Genomic DNA, 19,050 nt, shown 5'->3' on the forward strand with positions numbered 1-19,050 from the left:
CCACCCCCAAATGAAGTGCCAATTAGCATGAATTGGCACCAGTTATTGGTTTATTAAAACCAATAGCAACTAATTTAACAATTAAGTTAGCGTGTATCCGACACTGTTCCATAACTTACAGATACGACTTTGCATACTAAGTGTGAAATTGTTCATGCAAGTTTATGGAATTAGATGGATCATGTACACATTAATACGAGTGCTTAGATTTTAGAATTGCTCTTATACTTTTTTGCTTATTATCACTATAGATATAGATATATATATACGTACCAGTTTGACATATCCGTGCTTGTCCATCATGAGATTCTCAGGCTTCAAATCCCGATAGACAATTCTGTTGCTGTGCAAATAATCCAATGCCTCCACTACACAGGCAGTACAGAAGATGGTCACTTCTTCAGTAAAGTACTTCCTGAAAATAATCAGACAGGAAGCAAGCTAAACTTTTACAACCCCAGAATATGTATGTAGCCCTGGTCCCAACCGCATGCAGTTTGCAGGCTCCGGCCAGTCGGTCCAGGGTTGGGACACCTGTAGTCAGGGCTCAGAAAAATAAATGTGTTCGGGGATCAGTTTACTCTGTGCTGGGCTTAGGCCGGGGCTGGGTAAACCCAGTAAGAACATAAGAACATAAGAATTGACACTGCTGAGTCAGACCAGTGGTCCATCATGCCCAGCAGTCCGCTCACGCGGCGGCCCTCTGGTCTAAGACCAGCACCCTAACTGAGACTAGCCCTACCAGCGCACGTTCTTGTTCAACAGAAACTTGTCTAACTTTGTCTTGGCCAGAGGATCACAATTTCGGGGCTCAATCGCACTCAGTCCTTAAACTTAACCTCTTGTCAAAGAAACCAAGTTGGCACTCTGGTGAAATTGATCACTGGAACATTTAATTTGATTGAAGAATGAAAGCAGGAACTATTTACAACTCAGTTCAAGGGTGGAATGAACTGGTTTCAAGCATGTCAAATTAAAGTCACCCCAAACTATCTCCTTAGTATTCCCCTTCATTTTCCACTCTTCCACTCCCACTTTGTCTCTGTCCTCTCCTGGTGATCCCCTGGATGAGCAAAGTCTTTTTTTTCTCTCTTTGTGGTAAACCCCACCAAGTTTCCTCTTCCTCCTCGCTATTTCTCCGCTCTTCTGCAAACCCTTAGACTCTTGCCTCCCCACAAGCAATCAGCATTCCAGGCGTCACCCTCAGTACAAAGGCTCTGGTGGGAGATCAGGGCTCTGGCAGGAATCTTCTCTTCTCTCCCCTTTTATAGTGTCTCCCCTCCCCCCCTCGGCTAAGGGAGCCTCCTACTCCTTCCTTGGACGTGTCCTCCTTAGAAACATAGAAACATAGAAAGATGACGGCAGAAAAGGGCTATAGCCCATCAAGTCTGCCCACTCTACTGTCCCACCCCATTAAGTCAGAGTGCTGCTTGACCCACTTAGAGATCCCACTGGATGTCCCATTTATTCTTAAAGTCGAGCAAGCTAGTGGCCTTGATCACCTGCACCGGTAGTTTGTTCCAGTGATCCACCACCCTTTCTGTAAAGAAATACTTCCTGGTGTCACCACCAAATCTCCCTCCTCTGAGTTTGAGCGGGTGCCCCCTTGTGACTGAAGTTCCCTTAGGAAAGAATATGTCGTTTTCCACCTCGACACGACCTGTGACGTACTTAAATGTCTCAATCATGTCACCCCTCTCCCTGCGCTCCTCTAGAGAGTAGAGCTGCAACTTGCCCAGTCTTTCCTCGTATGAGAGACCCATGAGTCCGGAGACCATCCTAGTGGCCATTCGCTGGACTGACTCAGCTCGAAGTACATCTTTACGGTAATGTGGCCTCCAGAATTGCACACAGTACTCCAGATGAGGTCTCACCATGGTTCTGTACAGTGGCATTATGACTTCAGGTTTACGGCTGACGAAGCTTCTATTGATACATCCCATCAGTCGCCTTGCCTTGGATGAGGCCTTCTCTACCTGTTTGGCAGCCTTCATGTCTGCACTGATGATTACTCCCAAGTCCCGTTCTTCTGAAGTCGTAGCTAGTGTTTCTCCATTCAAGGTGTATGTTCTGCATGGATTTCTGCTGCCGAGATGCATCACCTTACACTTCTTTGCGTTGAAGCCCAGCTGCCATGTCGAGGACCAGTTTTCCAACTTGATCAGATCCTGCGTCATACCATCCGTGAGATTGCTTTCACCTACTATATTACACAGTTTGGCGACGTCGGCAAACAGCGCTACTTTTCCCTGAAGCCCTCGGGTCAAGTCCCTTATAAATATGTTACAAAGGGATGGTCCCAGGACTGAGCCCTGTGGCACTCCGCTAGTCACCTCCGATGTCTTAGAGAGGGTACCATTGACCACCACCCTCTGAAGTCTTCCACTCAGCCAATCATTGACCCATGCCATTAGCTTCTCACCTAACCCCATCGATTTCATCTTATTTAATAGTCTACGGTGTGGGACACTGTCAAACGCTTTACTGAAATCCAAGTACACTATGTCCAGAGACTCTCCCGAGTCTAGCTTTCCTGTCACCCAGTCAAAGAAGCTGATAAGATTGGATTGGTATGACCTGCCCCTAGTGAATCCATGTTGACAGGGATCCCTCAGATTCCCCTCATCCAATATCGTGTCTAATTTCCCTTTAAGTAGAGTTTCCATGAGTTTACACACTATTGATGTGAGACTTACTGGTCTGTAATTTGCAGCCTCCGCTCTGCAACCCTTTTTGTGCAGAGGAACAATGACAACGGGGATGGGGCAGGGGATGGGTGGAGCTGGGCGGGCCTGGGGGTGGGTCTAGGGGGTCCAGATTTTCCAAATGAAAAATCTGGTAACCCTCATCCTTCCACTATTCTCTTCTATCTCAAAGCACACCGCTCAGGGGAGTTGCATGTAGTTACACAGCCCACTAGCATAAAGGAAGACCTGTGGTCCATGAGTCACAATCTCCTCTAATTTCCCGGTAACTAAGAAAATAGGAACATAAGAATTGCCGCTGCTGGGTCAGACCAGTGGCCCATCGTGCCCAGCAGCCCACTCACGCGGTGGCCCTCTGGTCAAAGACCAGCGCCCTAACTGAGACTAGCCCTACCTGCATACGTTTCAGTTCAGCAGGAACTTGTCTAAGTTTGTCTTGAATCCCTGGAGGGTGTTTTCCCCTGTGACAGACTCCGGAAGAGCATTCTAGTTTTCCACCACTCTTTGGGTCACTGTGGAGCTTTGTGTCAACCAATAGTAAGTGCGGAATCAGGCTGCAGAGTCTCTCTTGGATGGACATCCCTTCAGTGACTTGTAATAATTTTAAAGAGCAATGATTGGACACTCTCTTTCCTACTGTATACAAGTGGTTAGCATTTGTGGATTTGAGTCCCTGGCAGGTGAAGCCATACAAGAACATTACTTTTGATGGCTTCTTCTTCCAATAGCAAGTGGTCAGGGCCTTCAAGGGAAAGTTCATTTGTTGAATCACCCCCTGTGCTATAAATGTCACCACATGCCACTGTCTGCTTCCTTTCCATGTGGGCATGAGACACCACTTGGAAACAACTTTGCATCTCTCTGCCACTCTCTGTGATTGCAGACAGTGGTGTTGCGAGGTTGGGTGGCGCCCCTCCCATCCTCTTCCCCACCCCCACCCCTGCTGCGTGCGCCCCTTCACTGTACCTTTTTATCTTCAGGTTGAGCAGCTGCGAACGTGCTGCCCATGTCGGCTTCAGCGCTCTCTCCTACATCACCTCTTAGGTGCGGGTCCTGGAAGTGACATCAGAGAGACCGCTGAAGCCGACGCTAACAGCAAGTTTGCGGCTGCTCGCACCAAAGTTAGAAAGGTACAGGGGGAAGGGGCATGTGTGCAACAGGGGGGAGGAGTGGGGGGGGTGGAGAACAGGAAGAGGGGTACCAGTGCCCCGAAGAAAACCATGCTTGGGGTGGACTGCACCCCACCACCTCGTTTTATAGACGAAAGTACATGGGACAATCACACGAGGACAAAAGCACTAACACAAATGCACGCAGGATGTCAGCACGCTGGATTAAAAGGTAAATTTAAAGTGCTCTGAGTGGGGAAGGGGGGAACCCCCAATTTTACTTAGAAGTGTTGGTGCTGCCTTTGGGGAGTTTGGGGGGAAGACACCCCCCATTAGAGAGGAAAGTGTAATTTTTCCCAGTGTTTAGAGAAAAATTACACTTTCCTCTGTAAGTGGGGGTTCTCTCACGGCAGCGGCAACACTTCTAAGTAAAGTGGGGGAGTTCCCCCCCCCACTCCCCCTCACAGCGCTTTAAATTTACCTTTTAAACCGGCATGCTGACATCCTTTGCACATTTGTCTTAGCGCTTTTGTCTGCACGCAATTGTCTGGCATGCTTTAGTCCCATAACACACATACCCCCCCCCCCCCGCACTATGCCACTGATTGCAGGGGCTACTTTTGTCCTTCTTGCCCTCTACAGCCCAACTAAGAGGTCACACAAGCTCATACAGCTCCAAGCAGAGATACCGCTTGTACTTACGCCTCTCGCAGCTTTGTCCACAGCTCCCCTCCTTCACAGAACTCAAGTGCCATATACACATATCTGCTATCTCTAAATGTTTCATACAGTCTGAAGAGGAGAGAAGAGGGAGAAATGAGACACCAAAACAAATGAGGAGGGGAGATGGAAGACAAGGACACAGTGAAAGAGAAATTAAAAAAAGAAATCTCACACAATCACATGGTGCCTTGCGAAAGCTTTCACACCGATGTACATTTTTCACATATTTCTGTCTAAAATGCGCAATTCACAGTGTTTTAAAGAAGCAGGATGTGATAGCATATCTAGTGAACAGGCATGGAATCCTCACTAGGCTTGCCAGATTTTCCTTTAGGAAAACCCTGACCCCCTAGCCCTGCCCTCAGGCCCACCTAGTTACGCCCATTCCCACCCTAATCCCACCCCCAAGCGCCCCTAGCCCTGCTCACCCACTGCCTGCTCTTTTCGGGCAGGGAGGAAGTCCACGCATGTGCGGATGCTACATGATGATGTCACGCATGATTCAGTTGTTTACTGCATGTATCCAATCTCCCAGTATGGAGAAGGAGAAAGGTGCATCCAGGGTAGCTCCCAACAAACCATGGATAGCTCCACCACTCTGTTAAACAACTTTAGAAGGGTTTTGCCCATCAACAGATCCCTGGCTGTCATTTCTTCTGCCCCGCTGAGCCTTGTGAATTTCAGCACTAAGAGGGTGTCACTTAGTAGGGTAGTCGGACCGCGCCCTTTCAACCTGGAAGGGAATCTGCGAATGCCAGGACATGGGCCTGCCTTTAACGGTTTCTACCCTAGAGAAGGAACCATTCCTAAGAGGTTAGTGTAGCCGGTCTCTGGTGCTTAACATTAGAGGAACTCTCTTTTTGGGTGGGAGCACAAGAATCTTCCAGGAATTGGAGAGACCTGCAGTAATAACTATGGAGGTACTCTGGGAGACTTTACTTGAACTGAATTTCTCTGTTAGAACATTGTTGGTTAAAGAACATTAAAATTAACATGAAAATTTATTTCTCTACCACTATTCACCTGAGCGGTTTGATGCGGTTTATAATATTATAAGACAAAAGAAGATTGGAACAATCAGTAAATATACAGTACAACATTAAGAATCACTCATATATTTAAAAAGTTTTTAACTTTCACCTAAAATTCAAATAAGACATGAGGAAGTTACAGCTTTGTCTCAAACTCCTACCTTAATGTGTTTTGACAGCAAAATGTGAAAAATGTACAAGGGTGTGAAGACATTTTCAAGGAGCTACTTTCTATGCTGAAATCATTGGTTTCTAGGTGAATATATATATGCACTAGTCTTGAAGCCCGTTACATTAACGGGTGCTAGAATATATGTCCGTCTGTCTTTCTTTCTTTCTGTCTCTCTCCCTCCCACTGTCTCTCTTCCTGGCCCCCTTTCTCTGTCTTTCTGTCCCTCTTCCTGCCCCTGTGTCTTTCTTCTTTTCTTTCTGTCTCCCTCACTCCCTCCTGCTGTCTGTCTGTCATTTTTTCCCTGCATTTCCCTGTGCAGCAGCAACAGCATTTCCCTCAAGTTTATTCGGATTTTTATATACCGCCTATCAAGGTTATCTAAGCGATTTTACAATCAGGTACTCAAGCATTTTCCCTATCTGTCCCGGTGGGCTCACAATCTATCTAACATACCTGGGGCTATGGAGGATTAAGTGACTTGCCCAGGGTCACAAGGAGCAGCACGGGGTTTGAACCCACAATCCCAGGGTGCTGAGGCTGTAGCTTCAACCACTACGCCACACACTCCTCCTCTCCCCCCCCCCCCCCCCCCACTTCCCTGTGCAGCAGCAGCAGCAGCGGTATTTCCCTTCCCCTCCAGGTTCCTGTGCAGCAGTAGCAGCATTTTCCCCCACCCCCCTTACCTACTCTTACCACAATGTGGCCTGGCCTGCTCCTTTTGGCCCCTTCCCCTTCTCTTCCCACGGTCTAGCCTGCTCCAAGGGCCCCCCTTCCCTTATTGCGTTCGTTGCAGGCAGGCCCAGCTTCTCCCTGCACGTTACCTTTTTTTTCATTCTGTTGGCCTCCCTCGCGTGGCTGCCTGCCTGCCTGGTCCCGTTGAGTGGCTCGCGGCTGGAGTCTTTTTTGTCGGCGCTTCCCTGACCACCCCGCGGTCTGGCCTGCTCTAGGCGAATTTTTTTTTAAGATTAAAAGTGTCGCAGCAGCTCCTCTCGATCCCCGCCAGCGTCAGAAGCCTTCTCTGATGCTCGTGAGAGGAGCCGACACCGCGATCTTGTGGAGAGCAGGGAGTCCAGCGCTGGCGGCCAGTCCTGCCGGCGAGTGAAGGTAGGTACTGTAAGGCTGGGGATTCGCGCATGCTCATTCCTGCCGCCACAGACCTACTGATCATGGATCAGAGATCATGGAACACGCAGGTAAGAGTGCGCATGCGCATCTAGGGTTTTATTATATTAGATACAGATATGGTCTTCTATCTGCATATCAGACTCAAGACTGAATGATTTAATGTTGCCCCTGACGCGGGTGCTATGGAGCTGAAACACATTGGGCATATTTTAAGTGACATAGGCGTCGGAATGGGGGGGATCACAGGGGCCGTGTCCTCCCCAAAAATTGACACTGGCACGACCCCAGCCCCCTTTCCTCCCTCCTGCAGCTGAGGCTCACAGACTGTGGACCAGGTTTGAGGTTGTCTTCCTCGGCTTCCCCCTCAGCATCCTCCAGATTCCCTCCTTTAAAGCTAATTACGGCAGCCTGCAGAGCAAACTTGGCAGGCTGTCATCAGTCTCCTTAGCACGTTCTCTCTGCTGCGTTCCCGCCCCTGACATCAGAGGAGGGATGGGACCGCGGCAGAGGGAACATGCTGCGGAGACTGACGGCAGCCTGCTAGGTTCGCTCTGTAGGCTGCTGTAATTAGCTTTAAATGTTGGCTGTGGTGGCGGTCACAGCACGGGAAGCAGCAGATGTAAGGCCCCGCCCATTGCGAGGGCCCCGGTGGGATGGGAATTGCCAGAGAGCTGGATCTGGACACTGGGGGCAGGGATAAAAAAGGAGGGGCGGGATATTTGAACGGAAGACAGAGCAGATGCTGGACTAGAGGGGTTAGAGAGGGGAAACACCCTGAACCGAGGAGAGAGATGCCAGGCCCTATGGAGGGGGAAGACAAAGAGAGTGAGAGAGACAGAAAGACCAGGATCAAAGGTGGGAAGGCTCAAAATGTTAGCAGAAGAAAGATAGAGAGAAGGAGAAACATGAAACAAAGGGGAGGCAGAAGAGAGGGGGCAGATGTTGGACTTGGGGGTGTATAGAGGGAAGAGAGAGAAAGAGACTGCAGAGAGGTGGAAAGATTCTGGACCAGGGAGGGAGAAAGGAAGGAGAGAGAAGCAGAGAAAGACCTGGAAGAAAGGAGAACAAATGCTGGGGGGGGGGGGGGGGTTGTTGTAAGCAGAAGAAAGACAGAGAGAGAGAGAGAGAGAGAGAGAGACCTGGACCAAAGGGGAAAGACAGGAGGCAGATTCTGGACTATGGGAGGTGCAGACAAAAGAGACAGAGGGGAAGACAGCCCTAAGGAAGAACATTGAGATGCAAGATCATAATAGAGTAGGGAGAGAGAGGGAGGCATGTTGCCAATAGGACGGGGGGGGGGAGGGGTTGTAAGCAGAAGAAAGACAGAGAGGGAGAGAGAGAGAGAGGCCTGGACCAAAGGGGAAAGACAGGAGGCAAATGCTGGACTATGGGAGATGCAGACAGAAGAGACAGAAGGGGAGAGACCCTGAGGCAGAACAGAGAGATGCAAGATCATAACAGAGTAGGGAGAGAAAGGGAGACATGATGCCAATAAGGGTGGAGGAGAGAGGAAGAAAAATTGGACTCATGGAGGGACAGAGGGAGATGTTGATTGGGGAAGGGAATGAGATCCAGAGGAGAGGAAGCATGCAGGAGGCAGAAAGAAAAAAATGTTGGATGCATAGTTAGAAGGAAGTCCAACCAGAAACTAATTAAATCACCAGACAACAAAGGTAGGGGAAATGATTTTATTTTCAATTTAGTGACTGAATTGTGCCAATTGTGGGAATTTACATCTGCTGTCTATATTTTGTAGTGTTAAGGAAGAAATGCATTTTTTTCTAATTATCTGGGGTTGTACTGCATGCAGAGTCTTGAATCTTTGGGTTTCGTTTATATATATTAGTACTTTAGTTTGTGGTCCTGTATTTGCATAGGGGTTATCTGTGTTCTGGTAGGAATGAATGTTGAGAAGCATACATACAATATACTTTGTGTAGTTTAATTTTGTGGTTAAACATTATGTATTGTTAATAAGATTATATTATGTGTGTATATATATATATATATGAAAAATGAAAGGAAAAAAATAGTATTACAATTAGTACTATTATGGGGGAGTGGTCTGGGGTGGAGTTTTGGCAAGGTCTGGGGCGCAGCTTGTGGACTCCCCCCAAACAAAAAAGTGTTCCGTTGCCTATGTTAAGTGACATTGGAAGTCCATCTTTTTTGCACCTGGGATTTTAATATTAATAAAGATGTTTTTATGGAGCCTTTATACCTTCTGCTTTTTATTTTTGCTATATAGCTTTGTAGTCTGTTTGCCCCTATTTTTCTTGTGACAGAGAATTCCTCCTATCTGTGCCCTTCTCTTCAACTGCCAACTCCAGACTCTGTCCAGACTTTCTACATTGCTGCACTGTCCCTTCTATGTTGCTTCTACCTTGCTCCCCAAGCTGCCCGAATCCTTATGGCAGGCTCCGTCTCTGGCAGTGTTCAAGGCCCAGTTAAAAGCCCACCTCTTTGAGAGTGCTTCAACTCCTAATTCCTCTCACCTTTGGTTCTGCATCCCAAACCCTATATGTCATGTCTGTCTGTCCAAGTTAGATTGCAAGCTCTTCCGACCAGGGATCGTCTTATTAAATGCGTACGCCTTTCAGTGCTATATAAGTAATAAGTAGTAGTAGTAGTAATAATCTGACAATTGTTGTTACAATGTCTGTACATAATGAAGAATAGGAGAGATGAGTTCATGTAATGCTTTTACCTGACTACAAAAGGGCTGTGGCTCTGTAGCAACACCTGCCTCTCCATTTTCACATGTTCTTCCTGGCAGGTTTGGACAATGTGCACTTTACGAATTTTCTTCAAGGCAAAATACTCAACCGGCTTCCCGGGCCCCCATGATACCTAGGAGATTGATAGAGAGCATTAAAGCAATGCTCCAGTGTACGATGGAGTGCTGAAAAGTTCTCAGCCCAACCAACCCACTTTTTAAATTCTGAGTGTTATTTTGCGACTGTAGCTGAAAAGAATGTTATCTTATTTCATTAAGTGCCAATTTGCAGAAACAAAATTTTATGCTTTGACATTGTTTCAGATCATTGATTGAACCATATCCACATTATTCTCTTCTTGGTTGGGCTGAGAACTTTTCAGCAAACCCTTGTATAGTATATCAAGGAATATGGAATTGTTTAATTTTCATTACAAAATTGAAGAGTGGGTTCAATTAAACATAGTACTGTATGAGCATTAGTGAACACTCATACTGCTGTACTTATTTAGAAAAAAATAAATGCACATAATAGTTTTCAAATATATCTCTTGGAATATTTATTTTCTATGTGATCAAAATACGTATCATATTTTTTGCTCCATAAGACACACTTTTTTTCCCAAAATTGGGTGGAAATGTCTGTGCGTCTTATGGAGTGAATATTGCATCACAGACTGTGACATGCAGTGTTCTCCCTAGTGTCTTTTAGCCAGGCACTCTGCCCGGCTAATTTAGGTGAGCGCCCAGCTTTCTGCCAGGGAAACATATCTTTTTTTGCCTTTTTTAATCCTGGTGGTCCATTGGTGTATTGGCAGGATTGAGTTTTCTGTGCTCCTACCCCGTGCTGATCCCCTCCCTCGCTGGATGGCTGCCTCAAAACTCATAAGAACTAATAGCAGCCATTCAGGGAGCAGCGTGGACCCAGGCTAGAGCACATAAAGCTTGCTTCTGCCTTGTGCGCTGATGGCTGCAAAATCTGAGGCAGCCATCCAGCAAGGGAGGGGCTCAGTGCAGGGCAGGAGCACAGAAAGCTCGCTCCTACCAATACACCGCTGGACCACCAAAATTTAAAAAGGTGAAAAAAATGTATCGGGGGAGGAAATTGTTAGTCGGCTGGGACGGATCTCTCCTGACCCGGCCTACCACTAGACCACCAGAGGGGGGACAAGGCACAGGGCAGGGAGGTAGGACAGGGTACAGAAAACTAGAAAAGTGCTTGAACCTTAAAGTCTCTCATTTGTTAATGACAGTGATGATGGTTCTTAATACCACTGTTGACTTTACATGGTTGAAATATTATTCTGCTATATTTTATTAAATATATTTTATTAAATATATTGGTTCAGAATATTTTTTTCTTGTTTTCCTCCTCTAAATCTAGGTGCGTCTTATGGTCAGGTGCATCATATAGTGCGAAAAATATGGTATGTACTTTCAGTTGGTCAAAAATGTAGTTCATTGAATGTAGATATTGGGAGGGTTAGCTATTTTTAGCAGTATAAAATGTTCTTGTGTATGTTGGTCAGACTGAGAATTGTTCAGCAGTCCTTTTCCTTTGAGAAAATCCAAACCCATGGCCATGCCCCAAGGGCCGGCCAGTTCCGCCTCTTTCCCACCCTGTTTCAACCCCACCCTGTTTCAACCGCCCCCCCAGACAGCATCCACATATGCGCGAACACAATGCAATGACGTCACACATGCGTGTGATATCACTGCGTTGCACCCGCACATATGCGGATGCCCCTTCCCGATGCAATTATATTGGGAAGCATGTTAAAACTCGGATAAAGTGCCAGGTTTCAAAAATCCCCAGACATGTCCTCAAATGGGGAAATCCGGATGTCTGGTAACCCTATTCATATATAGCTAAGAAGATAGAAATCAGAATCACAACTGAAAGCATATTAACCAATATGTATTTCTATAACCAGTTATCACCCAACAAAAACCAGCCATTTTGTAGTAGATTCACTTCATGATTATAGGGTCACCATCTAGCACTACATCACCACTGTGCCACAAGAAATTTAATGCCAAATTTTCTTACAGCTACACAGGCTATAGAAGTATTAGAGCTATGTTTAACTGCCAAAAATACAACAGTAATTTAAAAACGAAAATATTTTACTTACCAGTTCAACTCTGCCAAAGCCCCCCGTTCCAAGAGTCACTGGTTGTCCCATGTACCTCCCTTCACTGTACAGAACTGGTACCAAGTCTTGCAGTCTCAGTGGAACTGGAGCAACATTAGGTCTGTCTGGGAATGAGATGCTATACAGGCAACAGAGGGAGCAAAGGTGAAAAAAGAGACACCCCTCCCCCCCCCAAACAGAGAAGTAAGCAAGACAAAAGGCAATCTTCATAATGAGATTAGCGATTTGATTTTGAGGACAGCAGGGCAAAATTTGTGACAAGGGAGAGAAAAGGCAGAAGCTTAGATCAAGGAGCAGAATCTAGTGTTAGAATCCTGGATAGAGATGGACAATATCCTGAGGCTGAGAAAATGCAAATGTGAGATCAGATGGAATCCTGGGGTAGAAAGGCAATTTAGGACTTCTGCAGAGGGCATAACATCTACAGATAACTACAAGGGATTTCTTACCGTTTTTTCCCCGTCAGGTGCAGGGCTTCAATGTCCAACAAATCCCTTTCCGGAAAGATGAAAAGAAAGCTATCAGTATTTTCAAACTATTCATAGTAACCTTAAAGAAGTTGTAAATGTGTTAGGAGCTTGGGTTCCGTTCTGAAATCTGTAGTCTTGCCTTTCACTGACATTTGATCTACCCATTACTGCACTAATAATAACAAAAGAACCTCCACTATGACCACCTATTAATTCTTTTACAAACCACCTCACCCTCAACAACCCGTTAAATGTTTATAAGATCTACAACTTACCTCTCTAGCTAATCATTGTAACTCTGTTTTTTCTTTAAATTAACCTTTTGTAATCCGCCTTGAACCGCAAGGTAATGGCGGAATAGAAATCCCTAATGTAATGTAATGTAATGTAATGTAATTATGTGCTAGAAACAGCCATAAAACTAAAAAAGTAGGCTACAGGTATTTGCAAAACATCCAACCACTAATTTAACTCAAGTCCTCTGTTATTTGTTAACTAGCATACTGGCTCCCTGGGAATGTGACAGGATGGGTTATCTAGTTTTTTTCTACTATTAATTATTTATAGAGCGGTACCAGATGTACGCAACTCTGGTATATGTAGCCAAGACCCAAATCTTGGCAATTCAGAATTGTCTTGCAGCTGAAATATCTTCTCTTAGCAAAATCACATCGTCTAATTTACAAAAAAAGTAACATTCATTTGCAGGGGGCACTTTTATAGTTTATAGTTTGTTATTTCTAGTTCACCTTATATCAAGGCGGATTACAAAAAATAGAGTTTTATAACAAAGAATACACACGCACATAAAAAAATGCAGCCTATCTGAGACTCAGTTCATTACAACAATGATTCGAAGAACCGCTTTCATCCGATGGAACAGGCAGTGCTTCAGCAATTTCTTAAAAGGTCCATGTCTCACTTCTGTTTAAGAACCAGAGATCATTTATTCCATTCCAGAGAGCTAGTGTATGAGAAAGGACTCTTCCTTGTCACATCAAGACACATCTGTTTCAAAACTGGCACTACCAGTCCATGAGTATGAGTACAGCACAAATTTCTTGGTAGCACATAAGTTTGCGAGCAATTGTGTATGTTTGCAAGCTGCAGAGTGTAAAAACTAGCTGATTCGGGGATAAGAGATGGTTGTAGTAAGTTGCCACTTATATCAGCACATGATACGTTTAAGAAATATTTGACTGAAGTTTTGAAAGTTCCAGAGTCCTCCTATCCGCATCTCTCTAAAATTTACTACATACTAAATAGAATTAAGGATCAAAAACCAAACCAGCAGAATTTATCTGCTGATAGTTTAGATTTAACAAATTTCTAAGCGAGGCACTGGCAGCTGCTACGCTGCTTGTACAATTTGCTATTGATTCAGACAGAGAATGGATGCTTATGCTTTTTTTTAAATATAAAGATATTCCCTTTATGTCAAAAGTTTTGAGAATGCATCCAAACGTGTCACAATCTACCCAAAGGAGAAGAAAACAGTTTCTTATTTTAAGACCTTGGGCTCTGCAATTGGGTGCAACGTATATTGTGTTTTTGTGTTATGATCTATCAAGGGAATAGATATATTTTTTTTGAACCTCAACAGTAGTCAAAATTTATTTCAGCCAAAGGGCAAAGTGTAGTTACTTCATGAGATCTGCTACTTCAATGTTAGCTCAATGAAGTTAAATTCAATGTCCTCCTGGTCACATCATTATTTTCCTTAATACAATTCTTGGCGGAATATTTCAGTTAATTCATAACTCCAGCCTCCTATATTGTGGACTAATTTTACAAAACCAGTAAATTTCTTTTCCTTCTGTATATTTTTGAACTTCTTGAAAGGATGCTTCTTGGTGTACATGTTTCTTTGGTATTTTTGAATTGTTTGACGGATCTTAAACTGAAAAGCTGGGATTGTAATATTTCTTTGTTTTGACCAAATATGTATGTCAAAAGTTAAAATATAAATAAAGAATTAAAAAAAAAAAAAGATGATTGTAGTTGTAAAGCCTTAGGGGATCATTCACACAATCTCTCCATGAAAAACTCCAAGCACTAAGGCCCCGAGTCTATAAATGGTGCCTGAAGTTAGACATCTACATCAGCAGTGCCTAACTAAACTTTTTAATTGGTTTAGTTGGCGCTGTTATTTGAAAACACCTTTAAAAACCAATTTAAAAATAATTAATTGGCCAATAGGCGCCTACTGCCTGGTGGTAGGCATCTACACGGAGGTGCCTACAGGGTAAATAGGCATGGTTAGAGGTAGAGTTTGGGCATGGACTGAGTTAGTCGCCAGTAGGCATCTACTTTAGGCACCAATATATTAGGCAAAAAAACCCCTGGCTTAACATACCGGAGCTTACATTGATTTAGGAGCCATTAGGCATGATTCTACAAATGGTGCCTAACCTTGATTGACATGTGGTAGATGCCACTTTTCTAGGCGTCTACTGAATTAGACGCTGTTTATAGAATATGAACCAAACTGCTCCAAACCAGAAAAACAAACTACGAGGGTTCTTCAAAATGTTTACACACGTTCATATTTTTGCAGGAACATAAGAACATAAGAATAGCCTTACTGGGTCAGACCAATGGTCCATCAAGCCCAGTAGTCCGTTCTCGTGGTGGCCAATCCAAATCACTAATACCTGGCCAAAATCCAAAGAGTAGCAATATTCCATGTTACCGATCCAGGGCAAGCAGTGGATAGGGCGTGAGAAGTGGTAAGAGGGCGTGTCGAAGAATGTCATGTGACTAGTCAGGCAAGCCGGCCCACCATGTGATGTAATTTGCTCTTGAGATATTTAATAAATAATGTTTAAAAAAATAAAAGTGTGGTAACTTTTTGAAGATCCCTCATATATTAAAGCAAAAATCATGAATGTGTATTATTGCAGGCCAGTAGCTTAGTAAGGGAGGAGCGGGGGGGAAAGGGGGGTGGTCAACCCCAGGCACGATATTCCTAAGGGTGCAGCACCCCCCTCTCCACCTCCCCCTCCGCTCCTCTCCTTACCACGTGCCCCTTGTTTATGTAAGTTTCAAGCAGACCATGAAACATTTACAACTGCCATTGATCTGGCGTAACTGTACACACCTGACTTTAGGCATTACTGTAGTGCCAACATATGCTAGATATTGTATTAACAGCTTCTTGGTAGATAGATGCCTTTAATGAATTGGCACTTAGGCCCTGATTCTATAAATGGCACCTGAAGTTGGGCACATCAGTGGTGCAGGCGATCCGTTACAAAATGGCTTTTCACATGTGTACACACATATGTTAGAAAATATATGCAAACACAGCAATACTAGGAACTTGCATTCTTTGGCCATAATTTTTATGTACAATTTTATGCTAATCCTTTAATCTGTACAAAATCAGGCTCAGGTAGGGGTGGGATCAAGGCAGGTAATGGGCCCAGGTAGGGGTGGGATCAAGACTGGCACTTGCCGCTAAAGTGTAGGATGTTACCACACGCTAGCTAACATGTCTGCCAATAGCCAGCTGCACTTAAAGGATTTGGGGAAGAGGGAGAATTGCCTAGCCATAATGTTTCATTTTTTAAATCATGGTATGGAGAGTTCACACACTCATTTTTTCTCAGTGGTCAGTTATGGATTCGAAAGCTGGACACTACAGAATCAAGAAAGAAAGAAGATTGATTCATTTGAGCTTTGGTGCTGGAGAAGGAATTTAGGCGTGCCGTGGACCACCAGAAGAACTAACAAATCAATTCTGGAAGAGATCAAACCAGCTATATCACTCAAAGCCCAAATGATGAAGTTACGACTGTCTTATTTTGGTCACACCATCAGAAGCGAGAGATCACTGGAGAAGGACATCATAGAAACATGACGGTAGATAAAGGCCAAATGGCCCATCTAGTCTGCCCATATGCAGTAACCACTATCTCTTTCTCTCTGAGAGATCCCATGTGCCTACCCCAGACCCTCTTGAATTCAGACACAGTCTCTGTTTCCACCAACTCTTCCGGGAGATTGTTCCACACATCTACCACCCTTTCTGTAAAAAGTGGGATTACTCCGGAGCCTGTCACCTCTTAACTTCATCCTATGCCCTCTCATTGCAGTTTCCTTTCAAATGAAAGAGACTCGACTCATGCACATTTATATTACATAGATATTTAAACGTCTCTATCATATCTCCCCTCTCCTGCCTTTCCTCCAAAGTATACAGATTGAGATCTTTAAGTCTGTTCCCATACACCTTATGATGAAGATCATGTACCATTTTAATAGCCTTCCTCTGGACTGACTTTTTATATCTTTATGAAGGTACAGCCTCCAGAATTGGTCACAATATTCTAAATGTGGTCTCACCAGAGTCTTATACAGAGGCATCAATACCTCCTTTTCCCTACTGGCCATACCTCTCCCTATGCAACCTAGCATCTTTCTAGCTTTTGCCGTCACCTTTTCAATCTGTTTGGCCACCTTAAGATCATCACATACAATCACACCCAAGTCACCCCCTAAACTGTACCGTTCCCTCTGGTTTTTGCAGCCCACATGCATGACCTTGCATTTCTTAGCATTAAATTTTAGCTGCATATTTGGGAAGATCGAAGGAGCCAGGTGAAGAGGGCGACCTGCAATCAGATGGCTGGACACATTGAAAACAACCATGGGGATGACCCTGGAGGACCTTTCCAGACTAGCACAAAACTGATTTCTTTTTAGATCTGCAATTCATCAAGTCACTAGGACTCGAGCACGAGTTGATGGCACCTAACAACAACAACATGGAGAGTTCTGGCACCTGTGTTTTATATGTATTAGCCTCTCAATCCCAGAACGCAACATCTAAATCAAATCTTCACACAATTACTTTTCCTTTTATTATATCCCGCTAGAGTGATTTTGAGCAGTGCTCAGAAATGGCAACCGTGTAGCGTTATTGTGCTCGTTTCACATTCAAAAAAGTAAAACCGCACCACTTTCAATCATCACGCTATAGTCACATTATTTGGAGAGACAATCCCTAGGGATGAAAAATAAATTAAGTGCATTTATCTGATTTAAATAATTCCACTTCTCTTCACAAACCATGATGCGAGTAGATACCACTCCTCTCCAAAAAAACCCCCACGATGTTTACTTAGTAAGTAACACTGCACAAAATCACTCTAGCGGGATATAATAAAAGGAAAAGTAATTGTGTGAAGATTTGATTTAGATGTTGCGTTCTGGGATTGAGAGGCTACATATGATTTAATCCAGAACTGAAGAATTTATTTTCCCATATTATGTTTAAGCTATATGTATTAGCACAGAGGTTCTCAAACATGGTCCTGGAGGCACCCCAGCCAGTCAGACTTTCAGGATATCCACAATGAATATTCACGAGAGAGACCATGTTTGAGAACCACAATATTAGCAGGTGGCATGGGTGCACCCACAGTACCTACCGATACATGTAACGCAGTTCCATGTGGTAAGTGCCTGCCCTGTTTAATAAATGCAGGGCCGATGCTACCCACACCTCCTACATCTACCGCACAAGTTACTACTCCTTAGGTTTTGCACATAAATGCAAAAACTTCTTGCACTCCCCCCCGCCCCCTTTTTACAAAACCACGATAGCGGTTTTTAGCACAGGCCGGTGTACTGAAACTCTATGAGCATCGGGAGCAGTGCAGAGCATTCAGCGCAACGGCTGCTAAAAACCACTATCGCAGTTTTGTAAAAGGGGGAAGGGTTGTCTTCTAGAAAATAGCATCCACTTACTGACAGCAGATATGTCTGCAGTAAACTCAACTTCCCCTACAGGGCAAGAAATAATTTTGAAAACTGGATCCAAAATTGTTAGAAATGGTGAACTTACACCTTGGGTAGCTCCACAGTATCAAGTGGCACGGTTTCTTCAAAATCTCTAAAATAAAGAGAAATATCAATTATTAATGGTCTATGCTAAGGGCAAAAGGAAGCGTTTGGTTCAAAATTCAAGGTTGCGTGACTTGCTGTTCGGGCAGGTGCAGGTTCTGCTCCTCTCTTGTATCTCATCATTAGTTGGCATACAAATTGCCTGCTAATCTTTCGCGTCCTTGCAAGTATCAACAAGGGTTTCCTATGATAAACATGAGTTTTAGAAGCTAAAACTGGCATACAAGTACCAAAACATACTGTACCAGAATAACATTAAAAAAATCAGGACCGAGCTTGACATCCATGGAAAACATCAGGGATATCTGGTTATAATTCTAAAGAGAGTTTATCATAAACAGAATCTATAGTCAGGGCAGGATTAACCAATAGGCCAAGTAGGCATGTGCCTAGGGCCCAAAATGGTCAGGGGGCCCCGATGAAGGAGGGCATCAACATTGTTTTTTCCAAACGGCGATGGGCCCCTCCAGCATCGATCGGCAACGCGGGCCCCCCCCCGATCGGCAATGCGGGCCCCACCCCGATTGGCAACACGGCCCACCCCCCATCGATGGAAAGTAAGACAAGCAAGCAACGCAGGTAAGAAAGGCAACGGGAACTGTAACTGTGCAAGCAGTGCTGCTTGCCCAAAGCTTCCCTCTGATGCAGCTTCCTGTTTCCGCCTGGGTGCATGGTGGGGTAGGGCGGGGCAGGGGAACCCAGTGGACTTGTATGCCTAGGGGCCCTCGACGAATTAATCCTGCCCTATCTATAATCTTCAGTATTGGTTATAATATATACAGTATATATACTAGGAATCTGGTATTGAAATAACAGAGGAAAACTCACCACATGTGGAAGGGCATTTTCGATAGAAGGTCTAAGACTGACTTTTGGATATTTCTGCAAGGATGTCCAAAAGTTGGGTTGGAAAAATGACCATTTTCAATACAC

At 44.5% G+C, this 19,050-nt stretch overlaps 1 protein-coding gene across 7 annotated transcripts in view; it reads right to left on the minus strand.

Annotated features, from left to right (window-relative positions):
- The window catches only part of LOC117358256 (cGMP-dependent protein kinase 2-like), a 98,329-nt gene that overhangs the window by 20,153 nt on the left and 59,126 nt on the right, over window positions 1-19,050 (minus strand). For all 7 annotated transcript variants that reach the window (XM_033939958.1, XM_033939964.1, XM_033939963.1 and 4 more), the window contains 6 exons: window positions 18,059-18,106; window positions 12,187-12,231; window positions 11,717-11,855; window positions 9,573-9,715; window positions 4,517-4,606; window positions 274-415 (listed from right to left, as the gene is read on the minus strand). In XM_033939958.1, coding sequence (XP_033795849.1) covers window positions 274-415; window positions 4,517-4,606; window positions 9,573-9,715; window positions 11,717-11,855; window positions 12,187-12,231; window positions 18,059-18,106 — 607 coding nt within the window. The remainder of the gene's footprint in view (window positions 1-273; window positions 416-4,516; window positions 4,607-9,572; window positions 9,716-11,716; window positions 11,856-12,186; window positions 12,232-18,058; window positions 18,107-19,050) is intronic.

This window comes from Geotrypetes seraphini, chromosome 3 (assembly GCF_902459505.1).
Source record: "Geotrypetes seraphini chromosome 3, aGeoSer1.1, whole genome shotgun sequence".
In the NCBI taxonomy this organism is placed as follows: Eukaryota; Metazoa; Chordata; class Amphibia; order Gymnophiona; family Dermophiidae; genus Geotrypetes; species Geotrypetes seraphini.